At 47.9% G+C, this 24,823-nt stretch overlaps 2 protein-coding genes across 7 annotated transcripts in view; one reads left to right on the top strand and one right to left on the bottom strand.

Annotated features, from left to right (window-relative positions):
* Window positions 1-15,901, top strand: part of LOC136633395 (high affinity immunoglobulin gamma Fc receptor I-like) — a 38,423-nt gene extending 22,522 nt beyond the window's left edge. For 2 of the 3 annotated variants that reach the window (XM_066609099.1, XM_066609101.1), the window contains exons 6-9: window positions 180-302; window positions 2,675-2,746; window positions 4,828-4,904; window positions 15,537-15,901. In XM_066609099.1, the coding sequence (XP_066465196.1) occupies window positions 180-302; window positions 2,675-2,746; window positions 4,828-4,889 (257 nt within the window). In that variant the 3' untranslated portion in view covers window positions 4,890-4,904; window positions 15,537-15,901. The remainder of the gene's footprint in view (window positions 1-179; window positions 303-2,674; window positions 2,747-4,827; window positions 4,905-15,536) is intronic. The other variant, XM_066609100.1, reaches the window with a different exon arrangement.
* METTL25B (methyltransferase like 25B) overlaps window positions 15,735-24,823 on the bottom strand; it is an 18,907-nt gene continuing 9,818 nt past the window's right edge. For 2 of the 4 annotated variants that reach the window (XM_066609091.1, XM_066609093.1), the window contains exons 3-9: window positions 24,183-24,304; window positions 22,602-22,815; window positions 22,347-22,490; window positions 21,961-22,104; window positions 20,176-20,873; window positions 19,143-19,327; window positions 15,735-17,257 (exon numbers count right to left, since the gene is read on the bottom strand). In XM_066609091.1, coding sequence (XP_066465188.1) covers window positions 17,136-17,257; window positions 19,143-19,327; window positions 20,176-20,873; window positions 21,961-22,104; window positions 22,347-22,490; window positions 22,602-22,815; window positions 24,183-24,304 — 1,629 coding nt within the window. In that variant the 3' untranslated portion in view covers window positions 15,735-17,135. Of the gene's footprint in view, window positions 17,258-19,142; window positions 19,328-20,175; window positions 20,874-21,960; window positions 22,105-22,346; window positions 22,491-22,601; window positions 22,816-24,182; window positions 24,305-24,823 lie in introns of those variants that run through there. The other 2 variants (XM_066609092.1, XM_066609094.1) reach the window with 2 other exon arrangements.

Here is a 24,823-nt window from a genome sequence, read left to right as displayed (position 1 = left end):
ATTGTTCATCCTGTACAAGTCGATGAGCACCGATCTCTTTGATGGGCATTAGTGTACCACCATAAATTTCACTGTAGAAGGGCACAGCTCTGAACCAGTCATTTAGTTGGCTAAGGGAGGATGACCACACCGAGGGAAGGAGCTAATCACTAATAATGACTACTTTATTTCTGTTTCAGACAAAGGGACAAGTCACTTTGCTACAATAGTTTCTGTGATTTCACTGGTCTTCATCCTCGTCCTTGCTGGCGTGTATGGAACAAGAAATTTTCTACCTTATAACATCTACCAGCCCTTAAAAGGTAATTAGAGCACAAAGAAAGAAGTGGGACAACCCATTTAGGGCAAGTTCAGACAACGCATTTTGCGGTAAAAAAATCGGAAATGGATTCCAAGGGTCGCAGATTTGGAAAATACAGTCCAGTCAAGCGCTAAGGAATCTTCTAAGCTCTCATTGACTGCGCACTGTGCCTGGGAGACCTGGGCTTCCTGCATGCCCAGCTTACGCTTCCATCATTCAGGGACCGACCGGGGCCCCGTTCTCATGATCAGTAGGGTCCCAGCGGTCAAACCCTCAACGATCAGCTAGTTATACTTTATCCGATGAATAGGGGATAACTTGTTGGAACTTGGAATACCCCTTTAAGTTATCAAAGGTTTAACCTAGAAGAAAGGCATCACACACGGTTTACTGGTGATCCTCCCAGCATTCTCAGCGATAGTAAAAACATGGCCGCTATCAGCATCAAACGTGGGTGTAATTTCCCCACTTAGGAAAAGCCTACTAGGCAGTCAGCCGAGTCCGCCATCTTGGATTTCAGATGCTAATGAACCAAGAACTAGTTTGAACTACCAAAAATTAGGAGATCAAATTGAACCTAGATTTGAACCAAGATCACGGGCTAAACCATGTTGGCGCAACATTCTTCTACTTGGTCTGAGATCAACTCTTGTTGTTCTCAAATAAAAACTTTGCTGCAATCGCCCTTTCATGTTATTAACGCAGCACACCAGTAAAAAAGGTTGGCAGTGCTACATCTGTATGTGGGCCAGACAATGAAAGTTCAAAAGCACCCTCTTTTGGCCCTTTGTGGGGTGAATGGAGTCCTAGATACCCTGTTTCCCTGAAAATAAGACCTACCCTTATATTTCAGGAAGGCATGAAATATAAGCCTGTTAAGGAGCGCTGCCCGGTCACATAACCTTTCAGGTCTTGAGGTCCGAATTAGCACCGTATCTGGATGCATCCCAGAAACCAAGAACTAGACACTGAGAGAGTTATCAGTTTCCTCAGATACGTAGAGAAATGCCACGGCAGGTAACAGGTGGCTCTCTCTGTAAGGAGGCGCGCCATACTCTGAGCGTTTATTCACCTTGTATAGTTTTTTTATACAGGAAAGGAATGGGTCATTAGTCACAGCGTTAATTTCATTGGGTTAGGCAGAAATTATGAATCATGCACTGTTCAGCAATCGCATAGCGTGAGAGTCTATGAAATGTCCTTCACATATCTGTGGTCTGGTTCTTCCCTTGTGATTTAGACGGTCAGCACAGCCAGTTCCTTTGTTCAGAGCTGGAGGTGTGGGGGGCTTCTTCTGATAACAATTGTACATCAGGCACCCAGACTTGTTTCTCGGAAAGAACAGAAACAGATCATTAGACACTGTACCGTACCTCCTGCTCTAAACTTATCTCTGCTTTGTATTATTGTTCTACTACACACAAGCTTATTCACATCTTATAATGCTCCATTTTGTATCCAGCGGCCATTTTGAGACAGATTCTTCCATGTTATGAGCCTGCACCTTGTCAAGCCCTACCCTGAAAATAAGCCCTGTCTGTATTACATAAAAAAATAAAAAGGAATACTTACCTCTCAGGCTCAGTCCGGGTCCTCCTCCTGCTGTCTCGAGCTCCAGCAGGCTTCCTGCAGTCCTCGTTCGCCCACAAAAGATCACTTCCTGGTTACGGGATTCATAAATCCCGCCTCCAGGAAGTGATGGCTCTGATTGGTTCTCGAGCGCTGCTCAGCCAATCAATGCAGTGCTCGATGAACCAATGCGATGGCTGTGATTGGTTCACTGCATTAGTTGCCTGAGCAGGTCGAAGAACCAATCACAGCCATTGCGTTATGGAGGTAGGATTTATGAATTGGCCAATCAATGCAGCGGCTCAGCGCATCATAGCTCCGAAGAGCAGTGGGAGGGACCTGGACCGAGCCTGATAGGCAAGTATAATAAGACATTCCTGAAAATAAGACCTAGTGCCTCTTTTGGGGCAAAGATTAATATAAGACGGGGTCTTATTTTTGGCAACACACTGTATACACTTGGTGTACACATCAAACTTTTTTCCTGGCATATAGGCTAAATGTAGGTTGTTAATTGATGTGAACAGCCGTACCTCGTCTACAGATCACCTATTTATGAGCCAGAATCTAGAGGCCTTGAGTCATCCTATGCATTGCTGAAAATGTCTGGTTGTCCATGCCTTGGCCCAGCAATATCTTCTGTTTACTGGGAATGCTGGGAGCGGCACCTGCAGCGATTCGGTGACCCGGTCTTGAAGTAGCAACGGATTTGCAAAGTTATACAATTTTAACCCAAGAATGTTGCTGATAAGTGCTCTCTCTGTTCTAGTATCCTTACTAATTCATTTCCCTAAATCCCGGCAGCCGTATCTGAAGAGTCTGATGATAAAACTGAGAATATCTGTGTAGACCTGGACACAAGTAACAGATGGCAAGGTAAGTGCAATGTTAAGGACTTCCCATTTCAGTGGATTGAATTTGTGTTAAACTATGGCGCCCCCTGGCTGGCTACCAATACACCAACACATATCAATGAATGGGACGGCTCCGTCATTGACAGAACGTGAGTGAGGGAATCTACACCGAATGGCCACTTTATTGACGACCCCCTTTAGTAACATGTTGGATCTCTTTGGGCCTCCAGAACTGCAGCAATTCATTGTGGCGTTCACCCGCAGCTATCAGAGGATCCAGGATGTGCCAAGAAAACATTGCTGACACTATTATTTCACCTCTACCAGCTGCCATGAAGGGGTCATCGGTGCTCAGTGATACAATGTTTGCGCTCTTTTGCCCGCTGAAGTCTCTGCTTTCTGTTTCTCACAATGGCGCTGGAACTGGTCATCCGCTGTTATAGCCCATCCGCGCTAAGGAACAGGTAGTTGGAGCGCCCGTGTTGTATGCGGCTGTGCAGCGCCTGTTCATCACAATGATTCCTGACATCCTCCTCTAACCTGGATGTTTTCTTCGATCACACCATTCTCTGTATACTCCACACAGTTAGATGAGAAACCCCTCGCGGTTGGCAGTGACATCCCGGCCCCGACTAGTCTAGCACCGATGACCGGCCTCGCTTAGATCGCGGGATATTCCCATCTAATGTGGATTCACACTGAACCTGATCCACAGAAAACCTGTCACATGATCTTATGCTGCATTTGGGGTCTAAATTTCATATAGGGAAGCGCCAATCCTGAGCGGGCTGGGGGCTCTAATAAAGGGGTCATTCAAGGGTATATAAATAGGATGTTTGGGGAGGGACTACCCCTTTAAGCACAACATATATAAAGAGCATGAAGGACAACTGAGGTTATGATAAGGTAACAAGTTTAAAAGTCACAGCATGTTTGCCATCCTCTGGATCAAATAGGGGTTGAAAGAGGCTGAACTAGATGGATATACTATGTTACTATGTAAGGGTGCGTTCACACGCACGTTTATCGGCTCGGTTTTCACGCCGAGCCGATATACGTTGTCCTCATGTGCAGGGGGGGGGGGGGGGGGCTGGAAGAGCCCAGAAGCAGAAACTCAGATCCCGCCCCCTCTCCACCCCTGTGCACTATTTGCAATGGGGAGAGGCGGAACGGGGCGGGGCTAATTCCCAGAACTTAGCCCCACCCCCGTTCCGCCTCCTCTCATTGCAAATAGTGCAGAGGGGCGGAGAGGAGGCAGAGAGGGGGCGGGAGCTCAGTTCCTGCTCCTGGGCTCTTCCAGCCTCCCCCCCTGCACATGAGGACAACGTATATTGGCTCGGCGTGAAAACTGAGCCGATATACGTTCGTGTGAATGCACCCTTACTCTGTTTGATTCCTGAGAAGGACTGACCCGGTAATATATCCGGATTATCTCCTCGCTCACACAGTAGCAGTAAAGCTGGTTTTACACAGAATGATTATAGTTCATAAATAATCGTAAATCATTCAAATTTGAACGATAATTGTCCAGTGTAAACACGGCCAGCGCTGGAGCGAGGAGCGATAATTCATTCAGCTATAGTTCATCATTCATTCCATGCAAGAATGAATGTCAGTGTTGGCTCGTTTGCTAATCATTCTGTTTAAATAGCGATCGTTCAGTCCCTCGTTCTCCGGTACAGCGAACTGAACAATCCTGATACATAAACTATTTATCTTGGTGTTCAAACTGGGAATGATTATCACTACTAGAGAGAAGCGAACCTACTCATTTCGAGTAATTACTCGATCGAGTACCGCTATTTTCGAGTACTTCAGTACTCGGGTGAAAAGATTCGGGGGGCGGGGGAGGCGTGGCGGTGCGGGGGTAGCAGCGGGGAACAGGGGGGAGCCCTCTCTCTCTCCCTCTCCCCCCCCACTCCCCGCTGCAACCCCTCACTCACCCACGGCGCCCCCCGAATCTTTTCGCCCGAGTACGGAAGTACTCAAAAATCGCGGTACTCGGGCGAAAAAGGGGCGTGGCCGAGTACGCTCGCTCATCTCTAATCACTACATGTAAAAGTACCCCAACACCACAGAATGACTGTTGCTTCTGTCCCACAGGCTCCTCCCAAAACCCCCACAAAGCAAACTACCTGGTGACTGAAGAATACTTCATCGTGTGATAATTGAATTTTTTGGTAAGTTATTAAACAATTTTACAGTCTTTGGGCTTATTCAGACGACCGTATATCGCCCGGGTTTTCACTTTATATCCCCTGTATAATTGTTTCTAGAAATTTTTAGGCAAAGGGCGGCTTCAGACGACCGTATATCGGCTGGGTTTTCATGCCCGGCCGATATACGGCATCCCTCTCTGCAGGGGGAGGAGGCTGGAAGAGCCGGGAGCATTGCACTGAGCTCCCGCCCCCTCTCCGCCCCTCACCACTATTTGCAATGGGACCCCATCCCGCCCTCTCTCATTGCAAATAATGGCAAGGGGGTGGAGAGGGGGCGGGAGCTCCGTTCACTGCTCCCGGCTCTTCCTGCCTCCTCCCCCTGCAGAGAGGGTCACCGTATATCGGCCGGTGTGAATACGGTCGTCTGAAGCCGCCCTTTGCCTGGAAATTTCTACATACAATTATACAGGGGATATAAAGTCTACACACGCACCTGTTCAAATGCCAGGTTTTTGGTACTGGGCTTTAATCCTGGCCGATAGTAAATAAATGGTGCGAATCACAGAAAAGGGAAATATAGACAAACAGACAAAAAAATAATAATAATGACAGAAAGTGGCCATTTACTAACTGATACAAGAGGGCAGGTAAAAACACCACACATCCCTCAACATGCAGACAGCCAAACCACTAAACAGAGGTGCAGATAGCACAGGTGAAGGTACTGATGAACACCTGCTCACACACCTTACTAAGGTCGCCCACACCCTTGTGTTTTTTTGACGCTGCGCTATTTAACACGATTGTCAATGGGACTTTCTAATGTTAAAGACTAGAGATGAGCGAGCACCAAAATGCTCGGGTGCTCGAGGGTTCGTTTCGAGTAACGAACCCCATTGAAGTCAATTGGCGACTCAAGCATTTTTGTATATCGCCGATGCTCGCTAAGGTTTTCATTTGTGCAAATCTGCAAAACACAAGAAAGTGATGGAAACGACACAGAAACGGATAGGGCAGGCGAGGGGCAACATGCTGGGCTGCATCTCAGGTTCCCAGGTCTCACTATTAAGCCACAATAGCGGCAAGAGTGCCCCCCCCCAACAATTTTTACTTCGGACAAACCCTCATTAGCAAGGCACACCTTAGCTAAGCACCACACTACCTCCAACCAAGCACAATCACTGCCTGCAGGACACACCGCTGCCTCTACCCTGGGTTACATGCTGCCCAACCCCCCTGCATGACCCAGTGTCCACAGCGCACACAAAAGTGCCCCTGCGCAGCCTTCAGCTGCCATCATGTCACACGCTGGCTTCATAGCCACACCACCCTTATGTCTATTTATAAGTGCGTCTGCCATGAGGAGGAACCGGAGGCACACACTGCAGAGGGTTGGCAGGGCCAGGCAGCGACCCTCTTTGAAAATGTGGGCAACAGCCCACAATGCTGTTGAGAATTGATAAAAGATTGACGTTCCATCTTCATTCCAATCCTGTGCCACCTCCGTCAGGAGCTGCAAACGTGGTCATAAAGGGGAGTCCGCTGCCAGCCCAGCACTTCTACACATCTCCACAATGCAGCAATACTCTGTGTGGGAAGTATGTGAGCGGGTCCTGTGTCAGGCTTGGTCCCAGCAAACACGTTGTGTGGCCCAAGGTGCTGCGAGTGACATAGCAATGGGGACTCCATGTGTCCACACACTCCTCATTCTGTTTGGGTGTCGGATACCTCATCGACAACGCAAGGGGTAAACCATCTGCACTCTGCACCCTACCCAAGTCTGTCAGTGTTTTGGGGACAGACAGGTAAAACACCTCAATGGGAAGTCTGTGTGCACCCGCAGCATGGGTGGCCCCCAGGAACCCACAGACGGTACATAAGGTAGCAAAGGTATAAGCTGAACCCAGTAACAGTTATGTGGCAGAAGTCTAGGGAGACCCCAGTTACATTTCTGTAGTAACAGTATAGACAGACCCCAGTAACATTTCATTAGCAGAAGTATAGGCAGACCCCTGTAACATTTATGTAGCAGCAGTATTGGCAGACCCCTGTAACATTTGTGTAGCAGCAGTATAGGCAGACCCCAGTACCATTTCTGTAGAAGTAAAGGCAGACCCCAGTAACATGTCTGTCGCCGCTGTATAAGCAGACCCCTGTAACATTTATGTAGCAGAAGCATAGGCAGACCCCAGTACCATTTTTGTAGCAGAAGTATATGCAGACCCCAGTAACATTAACGTGGCAGAAGTATAGACAGACCCCACTAACATTTCTGTGGTAATGGTATAGACAGAGCCGAGTAACATTTCTGTAGTAACAGTATAGGCACATCCCAGTAACATTTCTGTAGCAGAAGTATAGGCAGACCCCTGTAACATTAACGTGGCAGCAGTATTGGCAGACCCCAGTAACATCCTTGTGGCAGCAGTATAGGCAAACCCCTGTAAAATTAACGTGGCAGCAGTATAGGAAGATCCCTGTAACTTTCTTGTAGCAGAAGTATAGGCAGGCAGACCCCAGTAAAATTTCTGTAGTAATAGTATAGGCCAACCTCTGAAACATTGGGATACCATGAGCGTAGGCGAAGACCGGAAAAATTAGTTGGATAAGAGCGTAGGCGAAGACCGGAAAAATTAGTTGGATAAGAGCGTAGGCGTGGGCCCCAAAAAGTAGTGTACCAAGAGTACAAGTATACCTATGAAAAATGTATCAACCGAGAGGGTAGGTGAAACCCATAAACATTTTTTTAAAGATACAGCTCACTGTTGCTTAAAGGGGTTGTCCCGCGCCGAAACGGGGTTTTTTTTTTCCCAACAGCCCCCCCGTTCGGCGCAAGACAAACCCGATGCAGGGACCTAAAAAAAAATCCGCACAGCGCTTACCTGAATCCCCGCGCTCCGGTGACTTCTTACTTACCGGTTGAAGATGGCCGCCGGGATCTTCTCCCTCGGTGGACCGCAGCTCTTCTGTGCGGTCCATTGCCGATTCCAGCCTCCTGATTGGCTGGAATCGGCACGTGACGGGGCGGAGCTACACGGAGTCGGCATCCAGCACGAGCGGCCCCATTGAGAAAAGAAGAAGACCCGGACTGCGCAAGCGCGTCTAATTTGGCCATTAGACGCTGAAAATTAGGCGGCTCCATGGAAACGAGGATGCTAGCAACGGAGCAGGTAAGTGAAAAACTTCTGATAACTCCTGTATGGCTCATAATTAATGCACAATGTACATTACAAAGTGCATTAATATGGCCATACAGAAGTGTATAGACCCACTTGCTTTCGCGGGACAACCCCTTTAATTTGTAACAGAGCCTGTAGGCAGCCCTGTTGAAAAAAATTGGTTCATGTTACAGTCTCAATACTTTTGAAACTTAGAAAAATTGTAAAAACATTGGTAGATGTAGATGAGCCTTTTGGGGCGCAGAAAAATTGGCCGTTCAGTGCCATGACATGTTTCTGGAGGAGTAGGAGGAGAACTAATGTCAGAGACAGATTGACAAAGCTAAATGCCCCGTTTTACCAGTGACAGAGAAGAGTGCTTTTATCTGCGGTTGCAGCGAAAAGAATCTTTAGGTTCCGCTGCTCTCCACCGGTGGAGAAGAGAAGTCTGGGGAAATCCAGGCTTTGTTCATCTTGATGAGTGTAAGCCTGTCGGCACTGGCAGTTGACATGCGGGTACGCTTATCCGTGATGATTCCCCCAGCTGCACTAAACACCCTCTCTGACAAGACGCTAGCGGCAGGGCAAGCCAGCACCTCCAGGGCATACAGCGCAAGTTCATGCCACGTGTCCAGCTTTGACACCAAATAGTTGTATGGAGCAGAGGCGTCACGGAGGACGGTGGTATGATTGGCTGCATACTCCCTCACCATCTTTTTACAGTGCTCCCTCCGACTCAGCCTTGATTGGGGAATGGTGACGGAGTCTTGCTGGGGAGCCATAAAGCTGGCAAAGGCCTTGGAGAGTGTTCCCCTGCCTGTGCTGAACATGCTGCCTGATCTCCGCGCCTCCCCTGCTACTTGGCCCTCGGAACTGCGCCTTCTGCCGCTAGCGCTGTCAGATGGGATGTTTACCATCAGTTTGTCCACCAGGGCCCTGTGGTATTGCATCACTCTCGAACCCCTTTCCTCTTCGGGAATGAGGGTGGAAAGGTTCTCCTTATACCGGGGGTCGAGAAGTGTGTACACCCAGTAATCCGTAGTGGCCAGAATGCGTCTAACGTGAGGGTCACGAGAAAGGCAGCCTAACATAAAGTCAGCCAGGTGTGCCAGGGTGCCAGTATGCAAGACATGGCTGTCCTCACTGGGAAGATCACTTTCAGGATCCTCCTCCTCCTCCACAAGCCATACACGATGAACAGACGGGAGGCAAGCAGCATGGGTACCCTCTGCAGTGTGCCCAGCTGTCTCTTCCCCCTCCTGCTCCTGCCCATCCTCCTCCTCCACCAAAACGTGCTGAGATATAGACACGAGGGTGCTCTGACTATCAAGCGACATACTCTCTTCCACCATCTCCTGTTCCGACCGCAAAGAGTCTGCCTTTATGCTTTGCAGCGAACATCTCAGCAGGCGTAGCAGAGGAATAGTGATGCTAATGATTGCAGCATCGCCGCTCACCATCTGGGTAGAGTCCTCAAAGTTTACGAGGACCTGGCAGATGTCTGCCATCCAGGCCCACTCCTCGGTAAAGAATTGGGGAGGCTGACTCCCACTACGCCGCCCATGTTGGAGTTGGTATTCCACTATTGCTCTACGCTGCTCATAGAGCCTGGCCAACATGTGGAGCGTAGAATTCCACCGTGTGGCACGTTGCACAGCAGCCGGTGCTCTGGCAGCTGAAACTGATGTTGCTCTGGCAGCTGAAACTGAAGGTCCGCAGGGTGGCAGCATCTGTGGTGGACTTGCGGAAATGTGCGCAGACGTGGTGCACCTTGCCGAGCAGGTCTGACAAGTGCGGGTAGTTTTTCAAAAACCGCTGAACCACCAGATTGAAGACGTGGGCCAGGCATAGCACGTGTGTAAGGCTGCCGAGCTGCAGAGCCTCTACCAGGTTACAGCCGTTGTCACACACGACCATGCCCGGTTGGAGGCTCAGCGGCGAAAGCCAGATGTCGGTCTGCCCAGTCAGACCCTGCAACAGCTCGGGGGCAGTGTGCCTCGTCAGCTAGGCTAAGTAGTTTCAGCACGGCCTGCTGACGCTTGCCCAATGCTGTGCTGCTGCGACACACCTACTGCTGGCGACGTGCTGCTCACCTTCCTTAATTGAGAGGTAGAGGTTGCGTAGGAGGAGGGGGAGGGTTTAGAGGAGGTGGCATAGACTGCCGCAGATATCAGAACCGAGGAAGTACCCGCAATTTTGGGTGTGGGTAGGATGTGTGCGGTCCCAGGCTCTGACTTGGTCCCAGCCTCTACCAAATTCACCCAATGTGCCGTCAGGGAGATATAGTGGCCCTGCCCGCCAGTACTTGTCCACGTGTCCATGGTTAAGTGGACCTTCCCAGTAACCGCGTTGGTGATGGTACGATTGATGTTGCGGGAGACGTGCTGGTGTAGGGCTGGGATGGCACACCGGGAAAAATAGTGGCGACTGGGGACCGAGTAGCGTGGGACTGCCGCCGCCATCATGTTTTTGAAAGCCTCCGTTTACACAAGCCTGTACGGCTGCATCTCCAGGCTGATCAATTTGGCAATGTGCACGTTTAAAGCTTGAGCATGCGGGTGCGTGGCGGCGTATTTGCGCTTGCGCTCCAACGCTTGCACTAGCGACAGCTGGATGCTGCGCTGAGAGACATTGCTGGATGGGGCCGAGGACAGCGGAGGTGAGGGTGTGGGTGCAGGCTGAGAGGCGCTCGTGCCTGTGTCCTGAGAGGGGGGGTTGGATCAGAGTGGCAGGTTGGGGCACAGGGGGAGAGGCAGCGGTGCGACCCGGAGGCGGTAAACGGCCTTCGTCCCACCTCGTGGGGTGCTTGGCCATCATATGCCTGCACATGCTGGTGGTGGTGAGGCTGGTACTGGTGGCTCCCCGGCTGATCTTGGCACGACAGATTGCACACCACTGTTCTTCGGTCGTCCGCGCTCTCACTGAAAGACATCCTCACGTTTGAAGACCTAGGCCTCTGCAGGGTGGCTTGGTACAAGGTGTGCTTTAGGAAACAGTTGGGGGAGTCTTCGTTCTGGCTCTGCCTCTACCCCTGCCCACCCCACTGCCTCTTGCAACCTGTCCTGCTGCTGCACTTGCCTCCCACTCTGAAGACCTCTCCTCAGTTGACTTAGTGAACCAGGAGGGGTCAGTCACCTCATCGTCCAGCGGCTCTTCCTCCGAATCCTCTGTGCGCTCCTCCCTCAGACTTATTGCCCTTACTACTACCTCACTGACAAACAACTGTGTCTCATCATCATCCTCCTCAACCACTGAAAGGTCTTGAGACAGTTGCCGGAAGTCCCCAGCCTCATCACCCGGACCCCGGGAACTTTCCAAAGGTTGGGCATTGGTCACGACAAACTCCTCAGGTGGGAGAGAAACCATTTTTTCCCAATCAGGGTAGGGGCCCGAGAACAGTTCCTGGGAGTCTGCCTGCTCCTCAGAATGTGTCATTGTAATGGAGTGAGGAGGCTGGGAGGAAGGAGGAGCAGCAGCCAGAGGATTCAGAGTTGCAGCAGTGGACTGCGTAGAAGACTGGGTGGTCGATACATTGCTGGATGCACTTTCTGCTATCCACGACAGGACCTGCTCACACTGCTCATTTTGTAATAAAGGTCTACCACGTGGACCCATAAATTGTGATATGAACCTGGGGACAGCAGAAACTTGCCTCTCTCCTAATCCCGCAGCAGCCCACTACAATTCACCTGGACCAGGAACTTGGCCTGTGCCCACACCCTCACTTGGACCTCTGCGTCCTCGCCCCCGTCCTCTAGGCCTATCCCTACCCCTCAGCATGGTGTATTTCGAATACAGCAGACACAGAGCGTTGTAAAAAATTAGGCAATTATTTGCCTGCACTTGGAGGCTGGCAGCGGTTATGTTATGCACACTGTAGGCCAGAAAAATTATACGCTAGGCTGTAGAAAGGCCAAGCTGGCTAATAGTGAGCCACTACAACTCCTAGCAGCCACGCAGTAAACTGCACACGCGCACAGGTAGCCCTGAGGATTTTTTTTTCAGATGTTTTTGAAAAAACCAAGAGCCTACATAGCGTGTATATGTCTTTTCCTCTATCAGCGGCTGTGGCCGTACGCTGTGCGTGAAGTTGACGGGACGCACAGAGCGGTGTAAAAAATTAGGCTATTATTGGCCTGCACTTGGAGGGTCACAGCGGTTATGTAACGCACACTGTAGGCCAGAAAAAATTATACGCTGGGCTGCAGAAAGGCCAAGCTGGCTAATAGTGAGCCACTACAACAGTAATGCACACGCTCACAGGTAGCCTTAAGGAGGAGCTTTTTTGGGGTACTTGTTGACAGGATTCTACACTAGCACTGTACCTGCCTGACCAGTACTGCCCTTATACTCTGTAGAATTGGCTGCAGACTGAGAACGCAATAGTCTGCAGAGCCCAAGATGAAAAAAAATGGTGCAAAACTGCTCCCAGCAGCCACAACAGTAATGCACACAGTCACAGGTAGCCCTAAGAAGGACTGTTGGGGTACTTGTTGACAGGATTCTACATTACCACTGTCCCTGCCTGACCAGTACTGCCCCTATACTCTGTATAATAGACTGCAGACTGAGAACGTTATAGCCTGCAGAGCCCAAGATGAAAAAAAAAAATGTGCAAAACTGCTCCCAGCAGCCACAACACTAATGCACACGGTCAGATGTGGCCCTAAGAAGGACCATTGGGGTTCTTGCAGACGCAAACAGTAGCCTAACACTCTCCCTATAGCAGGAACAGCACTCTCCCTAATCTCTGCCAGCGTGTGTCTGAGGCGAGCAGCGAGCGGGACTGCTTTATATACTCGGCGGTCACTTGCTATCACCAGCCACTCACTGCAGGGGGGTGGGATAGGGCTGGCACGTCACAGGAGGAAGTGGTAATGCCTTCCCTGCATGTCTATTGGCCAGAAAATGGCGCAAAACATGCAGGGAAGGAAATGGAATTGACTCGAGTACCGCGTGGTGCTCGTCTCGAGTAACGAGCCTCTCGAGTACCCTTTTACTCGAGCGAGCATCAAGCTCGGATGAGTACGTTCGCTCATCTCTATTAACCCCTTAATGACATGGCCTATTTTGGCGTTGAGGACCAAGCGATTTTTTGGTATTTTTCCATCTCCATTTTTCAAAAGCCATAACTTTTTTATTTTTCCGTGGACGCGGCCGTATAAGGGCTTGTTTTTTGCGTGGCGATCTGTAGTTTTTATCGGTGCCACTTTTGGGTATATAGACAATATCGTAAATTTTTTTTTTTTTTTATTATGATAGCAGGGAGAGAAAACGCATCAATTCTGCCATAGATTTTTTTTTTTTTTTACAGCGTTAATCATGCAGCATAAATGACACACTAAATTTTTTCTGCGGGTCGGTACGGTAACAACGATACCAAAATTGTTATATTTTTTTTAGGTTTTTACACTTTTTTGCAATAAAACCCCCTTTTTTTGGAAATCTTTTTTTTTTCTCTATAGCTGCATTCAAAGTCATGTAACTTTTTTATTTTTCTATGTACGGAGCTCTTTAAGGGCTTATTTTTTGCGAGACGAGCTGTAGTTTTTATTGGTACCATTTTGGGAAATGTACGGCTTTTTTGATCACTTTTATTGCATTTTTTGTGAGGCAAAATGCTAAAAATTAGCATTTTGCCTCTGTTTTTTAGCGTTTTTTTTTACGCTTTTTGTCGTACAAAATAAAAAGCGTGTTCAACTTTTTGTACACGTCGTTACGGACGCGTCAATATCCAATATGTGGGGTTTTAGTTTTTTTTCCCTTTTTTTATGCTAATATTAGAAAAAGCATAAAAAAGGGGTTTTTTACATTTTTTTTTTTACACTTTTCTTTTCTTTTTTTTATACTATTTGAGTCCCTCTGAGGGACTTACATCACTGTGCCTATGATCGCTGTCATAAGGCATGGCAAAGCTACTGCTCTGCCATGCCTTATCGCTTGTACAGCGATTATAGGCACAGGCAATACAGGACGCCGGTGTCTGGCGTCCTGTTGCCATGGTGACAGGCCGGGCTCTCGCGATAACATCGCGAGTTCCGGCCGGAGACACACAGGGATCGCGATCCCTCTGTGAACTCTTTCCCTGCCGCGATCTACTTAGATCGCGGCAGGGAAGGGGTTAACAGCGGCGGGCGCATCTCCGATGTCCCCCCGCTGTTGGAGCGGGACGCCGGCTGTGACTGACAGCCGGCTCCCGCTGCGGGATAGCGCGGGATCTTATGTGATCCCGCGCTATCTCCAGGACGTACCAGGTACGTCATGTTGCGGGAAGTATCCCGCTACCATGACGTACCAGGTACGTCCAGGAGCGGGAAGGGGTTAAAGATGCATCACAAGTTTGTGCTTTGCGATTTTTGTGCGATGCGTCTTTAAATTACAAAGTCCCATTGACATTTGCGTAAAAAAAAAAACCGCAACGATATTGCAGCATTAAAAAAACGCAAGTGGGTAGGAGCCCTAATATTGGCTGCTTAGTACTGATTCCCGCACAAAGAAGCAAATACAGGGTGTCAGTCCACCAACAGAAACTACAGGACGTCCCGCAAAAAAGTAGCCCTCACACAACTATGTCGACCAACAAATGTTTAAAAAGTTACGGATAATTTTTCTTTTTTTTCCCCAAAATGTTTTTTTAGCACCGCTAAAAATAAGAAACAACAAAAAAAAATTACTATATAAATTTTGTATCATAGTAATCGTCCTGACCCACTGAATAAAGTTATCATGTCATTTTTGCCACAATGTGTGTGCAGAGGTAAAGGAGTATGAAACATACAGAGTGCGCGCCAAAGCTAGAAGTGGATTAAAGAGATATGGGAACTATGAAGGAAGGTCGTCTACTTCCCCTTCCTGGTGGATCTAGTTCAGGTTTTGGCTCAATAAACAGAGCTGCATGAAAACCTGTAGAGTTTAAACCCCCCTGCTGTTCCCCCACCCCAAGCGTATACTAAAGGGTACGTTCACTCATAGTGAAAACTGGGTGGATTTTTTCGCAGTAGAAAATCCACCTAAAAATCCGCGCCATTTTGAGGCAGATTTTGGTGCGGATCCGCGGCAGACTTCCCCTCTTCTGGTGAAAGTGTGAAATCAGCTGGGAATCTGCACCAAAAACAGCATCAACGGTGCAGATCTGAATGTGGTTTTTGAGGTGGAAATGATGATTTTTCTGCTGTGGAAATCAGCACCATTTTTGCTAGTTGTGAGTGTCCTCAAAAGTTGGAAATGCTGCGGACTTTCCACAGTAGAATGTGTTGTGGAAAAACCACAGCATTTACAGTACAAGCAATGTGAATGAGAGCTGGAGAAATCCCCTCCACGTGCTGCAAAGAAAATCCAGTGTGAATTGCCCTTTACTGCAGAGTTTGACTGCGGATTTCACTCCTTCAAAACGAGGGGAAGAAATCTGCTGCAAACATTCACAAATATCCACATGTGACCAAATCCTTGGGCCTCGTTCACACTGCAGATGTGTTAATTATAAAATGTATTTCAGATTATTTGATGGCCATGTGAGAGCAGAAGAGACTTCACGGGTTCAGAGTGGTGCATCATGGGAAGCAAGAAATAGAATTGAAATTCAGCTTTACGTGTTAGAAGAGCTGCTGTCCTAAATGTCCCATGAAGTGAGGAATGTGCATAAAGTATGAAGTAACACCCCTCCCCCCCCCCCCCCCTTCACCTCCTTATCACAGACTGTGGCTACTCCGATGGAAATATCTACACTATTCCCACAACTACCGGCTGCAGATGAAGTATGTCCATATGAGAAGAAGAGATCCAGAACTATAACTACACAGTATCTCCTGCCCAGCATGTAGATTTACTGCATCCCAACAATAAATGCACTCGAGTATTCCATGTATTACTGTAATAAATAACCCCCCAGTATGATGCCAGAGCCCCCAGTGAGGGGCTGAGGGTCCAACGCCAAACGTTCCCCAGTGCTGGATGCAAGTTACTTGTCCTGTAAGGAGCCCCGCAAACCACAAGCACCCAGGAGTGATTGGATTGCAGTAAAGCAAGAAGAAAGGGAACGGAGATGGGAATTAGAGATGTAAAGTCTAACTAAGATAAAACCTCAAAGTTCAAGTGTGACTACAGTAAAAGGGCTAGAAAACATGGCTGAATTCTTTCAGAAACAAGAGCCACCCCTACTCACAGGTTGTCTGTGGTACTGCAGTGCCGTTTGGTAGCACTGAAGCTCAGTCGCATTCATTTCAATGGAGCTGAGCTGCAATACCAGACACAACCTGTAGGCGGCTGTCTGGCTGTTTCAGGAAGAAAGCAGCCATATTTTTATAATCGCGAACAAGTTCTTTAAAAGGAGTTTTCCCATTAACCCCTTCAAGACTAGGGATTTTTCATTTTTCATCCCTGCCTTCTAAGAGCCATAACGTTTTTATTTTTCCATGGAAATGGCTGTGTGCGGGCTTGTGTTTAATGAACCGTATAATGTATGGAAAAACTTTTTAAAATATACGGGGGGAAAAAATACAAAAAAAAAAAAATGCAGTTGCGTCACTTTGGGAGGGGTGGGGATGGAGGGTAGTTTTTAGCTTTTCAGCTGATAGTTGCTGGGTATGGGGCGGACTCTGCTTCCAAGCCCACTCCTTACACACTTCAGGACCGCCCCATGTAACTTTACTGGACCCCCCAGAGATCAGACACTGATCCTGTATTCTGGAGGTTAGAAGATAAATAACTTTAATGGGAATATCCCTTTAATATCCCTCCCCCCCCCCCCTATTTACACCGAGACGTCCTGGAAGCAGGGATTATAGAAGTTGTATGATGGAGTTGTCATACACTGTACAGCCCCTTCATCTGTCTCCTTGTGCCATGCTGTCCCAGAAGGAAGAAGGGGTCACTGGCAAGTCCTTCCCCAGATCTACATTCCTGGATCGCCTTACCAATGGTGGGACATTGAGTATTGAGGTCACTGCAGTCAGCCCTGAGTCCTGAGATTGCATGAGGAGTCACATTTTCAGCGTTGTTCTTCAGTCCCCGTTAATAAGCCAAACTGCAAAAAATATTCTTAACTAAAAATGTAACTAAGTGTGAATCTATTCTGCGCTTTCTAGCCCACCCTCAATTAGCTTGAAGTGATTTCTTCCAGTATGTCAGACAGATGATGGACGCCTTTGGCAGCTACAAGGACCAGATTCCTCGGGGAGAATTCGGGTTTAAATAGAGGGATGACTTCACAATGTAATCCTGCGAGAAAACAAGAAAATATGACACTATAACAATAAACCAGATAACTGTCTCCACCGTGACTATATAACAAGACTGAAGGGGTTCTGCCATCCCATAAAGTGATCACTAGGATATGCCACAACCTTATGATCCGTGGGGGCTGACCTCTGAGATCTGCACTAATCTTTAGATCTAAGGGATTGCAGTGCTGATTCTGCACCATTTCCTCCTCAGTGTCTTTGCTTGCACAGCGGCGCCGCAGCCAACCCTACCGTGCAGGGGAGCTGCAGGACAGCGCCATTCTAGTGAGAGGCCCGCTGCAGATCTACGTAGAGTCAGGTGGTCGGGAGCGCTGCCTGCAGGAGAATACAGAAGCGCTGCTGCCTCTTCATTCTCAGCATCAGTGGGGGCCCCAGAAGTCGGACCACCGTGAATCACCAAGTGATTTTATTCCTTAAAGGGGTTGTCCCGCGCCGAAACGGGTTTTCTTTTTTTTTCAATAGCCCCCCCGTTCGGCGCGAGACAAACCCGATGCAGGGATAAAAAAAACAAACCGGGTAGTACTTACCCGAATCCCCGCGCTCCGGTGACTTCTTACTTACCTTGTGAAGATGGCCGCCGGGATCTTCACCCTCGGTGGACCGCAGGTCTTCTGTGCGGTCCATTGCTGATTCCAGCCTCCTGATTGGCTGGAATCAGCACACGTGACGGGGCGGAGCTACGAGGAGCAGCTCTCTGGCACGAACGGCCCCATTCAGAAGAGAGAAGACCGGACTGCGCAAGCGCGTCTAATCGGGCGATTAGACGCTGAAGATTAGACGGCACCATGGAGACGGGGACGCCAGCAACGGAACAGGTAAGTGAATAACTTCTGTATGGCTCATAATTAATGCACAATGTACATTACAAAGTGCATTAATATGGCCATACAGAAGTGTATACCGCCACTTGCTTTCGCGGGACAACCCCTTTAACAATGCAGGTATAGCAAGTGTTAATATGACACTGAATGCATTATGATAACTTTCAAGGAACCTGTCATCATCTCTGATCCCCATAAACTATATTATGGGACTCAAAAAGTGAGGGAACGGGGAGTCTGGGATCTGCGTTTCATATTCACCAGTTTCCTGTTCCTGCGCTTTGTCTTCATGAAGTTGGCCGCACACAGCGTGACTCTTCCATAGATATGAATGAGAGAGGGAGCACACAGAGCTGGCAGAAATGGTCAAACTGTGTGCGGCCAACTTCACAAGGACACAGCGCAGGAATAGGGAATCCGCTGAGTATGAAACACAGATCCTCAGACTACCCGTTCCCTCAACTTTCACCCCAGTGACATATTTTATGGCGCGTAAAAGGTGACGACAGATTGCCTTTACTAAAATATATGACAACGCTGTAAAATCAATGTGCCAGTCATGTTAAAGGGGTTGTCCAGTTACTGAACAGCATTTCCCCTATTTACCAACTGTGCCAAAATAGCAAACTCTTCTGCCGCTGTGATCCAGCGCTGTAGCCCTGCTGTCCTCCTGGTGTTGGTTGGTAAAGTCAATAGATAGCACATGACCAGTACAGCCAATCGGAGGCTGCAGCATCACTGCCCATTCTCCTGGCATCGGCACTCATATGCTGGGCACCATGATGCCAGGAATTCAGAATGGTGACGCTGCCTCTGATTGGCTGCAATGGTCACATGCTATCTAGTCACATCTCCAACAGCAAACACCAGGAGGATGGCGGAGTTGCAGCACTGGATGTGGCATCCAAGGGCGAGTAAGTACAGCTGATTTTGCAATTTTAGCGCAGTTGGTGTTCTAGGGGGTAACTGGACAACCCCTTTAACATGACTGGTATTACACTGTAGTTAAAGGGAACCTGTCACCTGTAACTCCATACTAACCCTGCTCTTGTAGGAAAATCATCCTGTCCAGCAAAATCAGAGTTTCCACCAAGGGAGCCAATAGCAACGCCAGACTGAAGAATACGACCACTTTTTGGTGCTGAGCCAACATGTCTTCTACTAAGATGTGACTGAAGGGTGCATCAGGATCTAAGCCGACTCGTTGCAAACCTTGCTTGGCATATCTGCAAAACAAATGACACAGATGTGTACTAATAGAACAATAATATGACATGGATGTAACATGGGTGGGGCGCACCCCATTATGGAGAGTCGAGAACTGCTGAAAAGAACAACAGTCAGTCAATCTGGAGGACGAGGCACCCCTTTATGTTAACTACAATGGGGGCCATGTAACATTTACTGCCCGTGAGGAAAGGAGAAACTAGCAGCTCCCCACTACGGCAATCTATTGTGGCCGGGGGAGCTGCTAGTTTCTCCTTTCCTCATGGGCAGTAAATGTGATTTTGGACGACCGTCGGCACATGTACACATGGTTACCAGAAGTCACTCAATAGTTTCTAAAACGCAAAATAACGAAGTGTGTCAGCAGCACCAGAAAAACCCAATCTGGGTAGGGCCACCAAATGCAACAGCCAGATAAGAGTCCAAACCGCACTCCCGCAGAAGTCCACGTAACGTAGAAAAAAATCCTGGCAGCATGTAGAGGTCCTATGTAAAATACACTCTTTATTCTCCCATCACACAGAGACAACAGCGTTTCAGCCGTGAGGCCTTTCTTTAGCGGAAGATAAAGCTTGAGAAAGGCCTCGCGGCCGAAACGTTGCTGTCTGTGTGATGGGAGAATAAAGAGTGCATTTTATATAGCATCTCTACATGCTGCCAGGATTTTCTTCTACACTCAATAGTTTTTAGTTATTCTCTTTCAACTCACTGAAACAGAACGACTGGTGAACGACTTCTTGCTCAGTGTGAACAGGAGCCGCTCAATCTATGGGCGACTCCTGCTTACTCGCTGTTGGTAAAGTCACACAGCCCATTCTTAGCACATGGAGTTAGTCTATCTACGTACTCTTTGAAAGGAAGCTTTTGAGCGTTCTTGATTGTCTGGACCCCGGCACGTTTCATGGTGGGCTCTATACCCCGGATCACCATCTCCAGCACAGCCCTGTAACAATGAATCCTTAATACATCACTCTCGCCTTTAAGGCGCTCTATATAGTCCTCAATGGCGTGGCAAGCCACCTCTCTGGATTTGTAGGAAAGTTTGTGGCCAGGAAGTCCAGCAACCCAAGAACTTACAGGGTAGCCATACTGTTGTTGCTGCGAGTCATGCTGGTGGGATGGAGCCAAGACCCCCGGAGGCTGCGGCACTTCACACGTCGTTAGTTTCATATAGCAGCAAGCAACTGAGGTGATGCCCACAACACTAGGGCATCTGGCAAAGTGGCGTAACATTGCAACACTGAGGTCTCCACAGGCATGGAGTCCGGTTAATATAAAGTTGTTCGTCTGAGGAAAGCAGCACTGGTCCAAAGAGCTCACACTCTGACAGGAATCTACAATTTGGTTGCCTTGTTCCATTGACCCAAGACCTTGTGTAGAAGTAAGTGAGGCACTTGTACTGGATCCACCAGCATTGATGCCAATCTCCGTGTGACCAGTTAACTGATTCACAAACTCTTCCCATGAGGCTTGAGGGTCTATATAGGCCAAGACATGACGGGGGATCTTGGTTGCCTCGATGCTGGTAATATCACAAGCAGCGATCTAAAAGTAGAAAGAAAAAAGAAGACGTGTACAAATTCACAAGATGTGCCCACAGTCACAGTTATCAGATCATCTAATTTTGCATTGCACTAGAACAATCACAGTTACAGTGGATTCGTCTCTGTTGGTTACTGGTTCTATAGGTTTTGTATTTTTAATACAGCAATAAATTTGACGAAGCTGATGGGGGTGATTGTCCACAACATCCCCAATATAATGTACATGACACATAGTATAGCCTGAATAATAAAAATGAGGGACACAACTTATGGGCTGACAGACAGGAGCTCCTCCCTCTGGCAAACACCTTAGATTCTATGGTCGCTACTCACCATGGCATCTGGGGGGTAAATGACTTACATCTCTGATCCCAGCCATTACAGCAGAAGCCTGGCTGTCGACTACCAATACCCCCAGCCTCCTATGGTGACCAGAGGGGTACAGCTTATTCCCCCCCCCCCCCTCTCATCTTGTTTTTCTCTGGCACTCATGGGGTTAATATCATTTGACTTAACGTGTGCTTACATGTGATGTGTATTATATCACTTGATTGGGTAGTGTTGCCTTTACATATTGGAGTGTTTTCATTTTTCTGTATGCCATAACTAAGAGCTGTAATGCTTGAAACGCGTAGGGGCTGTTGTGCACTATGGAGGAATAATAAAGTTGAACTTTTTAAAGAAGTGCTAGGATTTTTTTTCTATTTGCGACGTACATTTATGTCAGGGATTACCTCAACATAAGGCACCATACAGTACATATGTCACAGTGATCACTCAGGCTCAGAAGCTGTACCCCTCTGGTCACCATAGGAGGCTGGGGGTATTGGTAGTCGACAGCCAGGCTTCTGCTGTAATGGCTGGGATCAGAGATTTTTTTTCTATTCTATACATACCTCCAAGGGACCATTAGAGCTTCCCTGTGCACTCCTCCAAGCCACATTCAAGTTGAGAGCAACATTTGCAAGATTTGGTGAGCTGACCTTTTTCTGTTCTTTGAATAAATGTACGTCCGGCTGCAGGAAGGGGTTAAAATACTTTTCTATAGTTAGGATGAATGTCTGCTTATCCTTCTAGAATAAAGTTACCTGTTTTGGTCTCAATTGTTCCTTCTTCAGCATATAGATTAGATCATAGTCGAATTTGGTGGCCATAGTGAGGAGACTGCGGTTGGCTTCTACTGCTGTGACGCCGAGTCCTTGACCAAAGGATAGGACCCTTGACAGGTGCCCCTAGAAAGACAGTGTAGTGGTGGAGAGCCAATCAGCATAAAGCCAGCAAAGTTATTCTTTATATTTGTCATTGCGGCCCAGGTCTACAGATAGTGCCAATATCATACCCTCCCTGGACGCGGGCATAGCAAGCAGAAGAAACAAATCTATTGGGCATCATGTTTTCATTCTGGCTGCCATGGCAACGTCCAGGGATATAGAAGGCAGTGTAATGAAATAGTGCTGAGCAATAATAACCATACCTGACCGCTGCCGATATCCACCACATGATCGCACCTTGTAGAATCACTCAGCTTCTTCACCAACTGCAGGAAAAAACACATCACAGGCTGAATTGGCCGCTGATCTCTGCACTCTCTTCCATTTGGGCGTATGACCATCCTGTCCTGTCGTAGGCAATGACACTTGTGACTTCTCTACAAAGCCACCAGAGCATGCAACAGCAGAGTGTAGGGAAATGTATTGTGCCGACCGTATAGAGGAGTGCAGAACCTCACCTTCCCCAGACGGACAATTTCATGCTGTTTCTTGGGTTTCACGTGTTTCCGGAACAGAGGATGCAGTAAGGAACTCTGACAGCGGTTTGTCTGGAACTCAGCGGGTCTCTTCTTATCCGCACCGCCAACGTCATGCCGTGGTGTTCGCTGGAAGGCCAAGGATTGTGCCGTCACCTTCAGAGCCAAGAGACTGAGCGGCCAAACTGACCTGTAACTGGACAGAAGACAGACATGCTGACTGCGTGCACATGTATGTAGTATGTCCAGACTGGCAACACAGAAACGTACATTCCCCCAGTACATCATACTACAGCCGGGGATCAGAGACGTTTACATGCAGGCGGACACTAAACGTCAGTGTGATACTTGGGAGATATGTCGCTATACAGCTTAAGGCGCACTCGCAGTTTGCAGCCGGACCGCTGTCACAGGTTTTGTTGTAGTGAACTTTTTTCCTTGCATGGGAACGTGGATTTTCGTAAAACTGGTAGAAACACTTAGCTAACTGGACCAATAAAAAAGATAAATAAATAAACCTCTGCGTTTTGCTGACATCTACTGGTCAAATTAAAAATTGCACTATTCCAAAATGTGAAAAAGACTTAGACTGAACATGAGTCAACAATGTGATGCAACAGCCAAAAAAGGTAAACACAATTCTGGGATGTATTAAGAGAAGCATAGAGTCTAGATAACGTGAGGTCATTATTCCCCTCTTCTCTCCTCATCTGGAATACTGTATCCAGTTCTGGGCACCCCAATTTAAAAGAGACATAGGCAAACTGGAGCAAGTTCAGAGAAGAGCAACCAGGATGGTGAGCGGTCTGCAAATCATGTCTTATGAGGAACAGTTAAAGGATCTGGGAATGTTTAGCTTGCAAAAAAAGAAGGCTGAAAGGAGATTTAATAGTCGTCTACAAATATCTGAAGTGCTGTCACAGTGCAGAGGAATCAGCCCTATTCTCATTTGTACAAGAAAAGACTAGAAGCAATGGGATGAAACTGAAAGGTAGGAGACACAGATTAGATATTAGAAAAAACTTTCTAAAAGTAAGGGGGATCAATAAGTGGAACAGGTTACCACAGGAGGTGGCGAGCTCTCCTTCAATGGAAGTCTTCAAACAGAGGCTGGACAGACATGTTTGGGATGATTTAGTGAATCCTGCACTGAGCAGGGGGTTGGACCTGATGACCCCGGAGGCCCCTTCCAACTGTACGATTTATGACAATTCCTCTAAAATGGCTGCTGCAAGGGACATGCCCCGCTGCCTGCGGCTCCCCCTGGAAGAATTAGCAGCATGCCAACAGCAGGACTCACAATAATGAGCAGATTGTCGCTGACCATATTCTGGAAGGGGTGGTCTTATGCTTCAAAAAAAAAAATGGGACAACACACTAATGTAAGAGAAAATAATATCAGCTAACATTATATATCTCCAATGTATAATAAGTCACATTTGGGGAGATGTACAACTCATTTTATTTGTGCGCGAGTTCTGATACAGCTCCCCCCGTGTAGTAAGAGGTGTAACAACACAATGACATTCTTGTATGTGGAATAAAAGCCTTGCATTCCTCTACCTTGTATCCTTTGTGTTCCTGTTAGATAGGAGTTGATCCGCCAGCTCCGGGGCAGTCAGGTCTGACAATGCTAATCTCCATGACTCAGGCAGCGTCTCCCACAGGTTGTCAGAGAAAAATTCCTGTAAAAAAGGTAAATATGGATACAGATTCTAAAAAGAGGCATCAGCAGACATATGTAAGGGCCCTTTTACACGGGATGACCTATCGGGCACAGATGCCGGACGGGTCGTCCCAGCGATAATCGGTACCGTGCTTTTACGCAGGAATGAGCATCGCTTAGTGAATGGAGGAGGGGTGGGCTGCAAATTGTTCCAGCCCGCCTCCATTGGCAGTTGTCCATAAGCGATATTGACCGTTTACACGGCCGATCCGTCGTCCATTTTCCTGCATGCAGAAACTGAACGACGAACGAGAGGTGAATGAATTCTCGTTCATCGTTCAGTTGGCACATTTACACTGAGCGATAATCGTTTAGATTCCCACTGGATGCAGAATCTGAATAATTTAGCGGCCCGTGAAAAAAAGACATAATATATTGGGAAAGCTTCTCTTCAACATGTGAATGGCAGGTTTATAGATTTCTAATCAATAGTTTGGAAAGCTAATTATTTTTGCACACACTGAGGTAGACTTACTAA

Source organism: Eleutherodactylus coqui, chromosome 6 (genome assembly GCF_035609145.1).
Source record: "Eleutherodactylus coqui strain aEleCoq1 chromosome 6, aEleCoq1.hap1, whole genome shotgun sequence".
NCBI classification, from domain to species: Eukaryota; Metazoa; Chordata; class Amphibia; order Anura; family Eleutherodactylidae; genus Eleutherodactylus; species Eleutherodactylus coqui.
The sequence above is the reverse complement of the archived record's forward strand: the minus strand, read 5'-3'. Positions and strand labels throughout refer to the sequence as shown.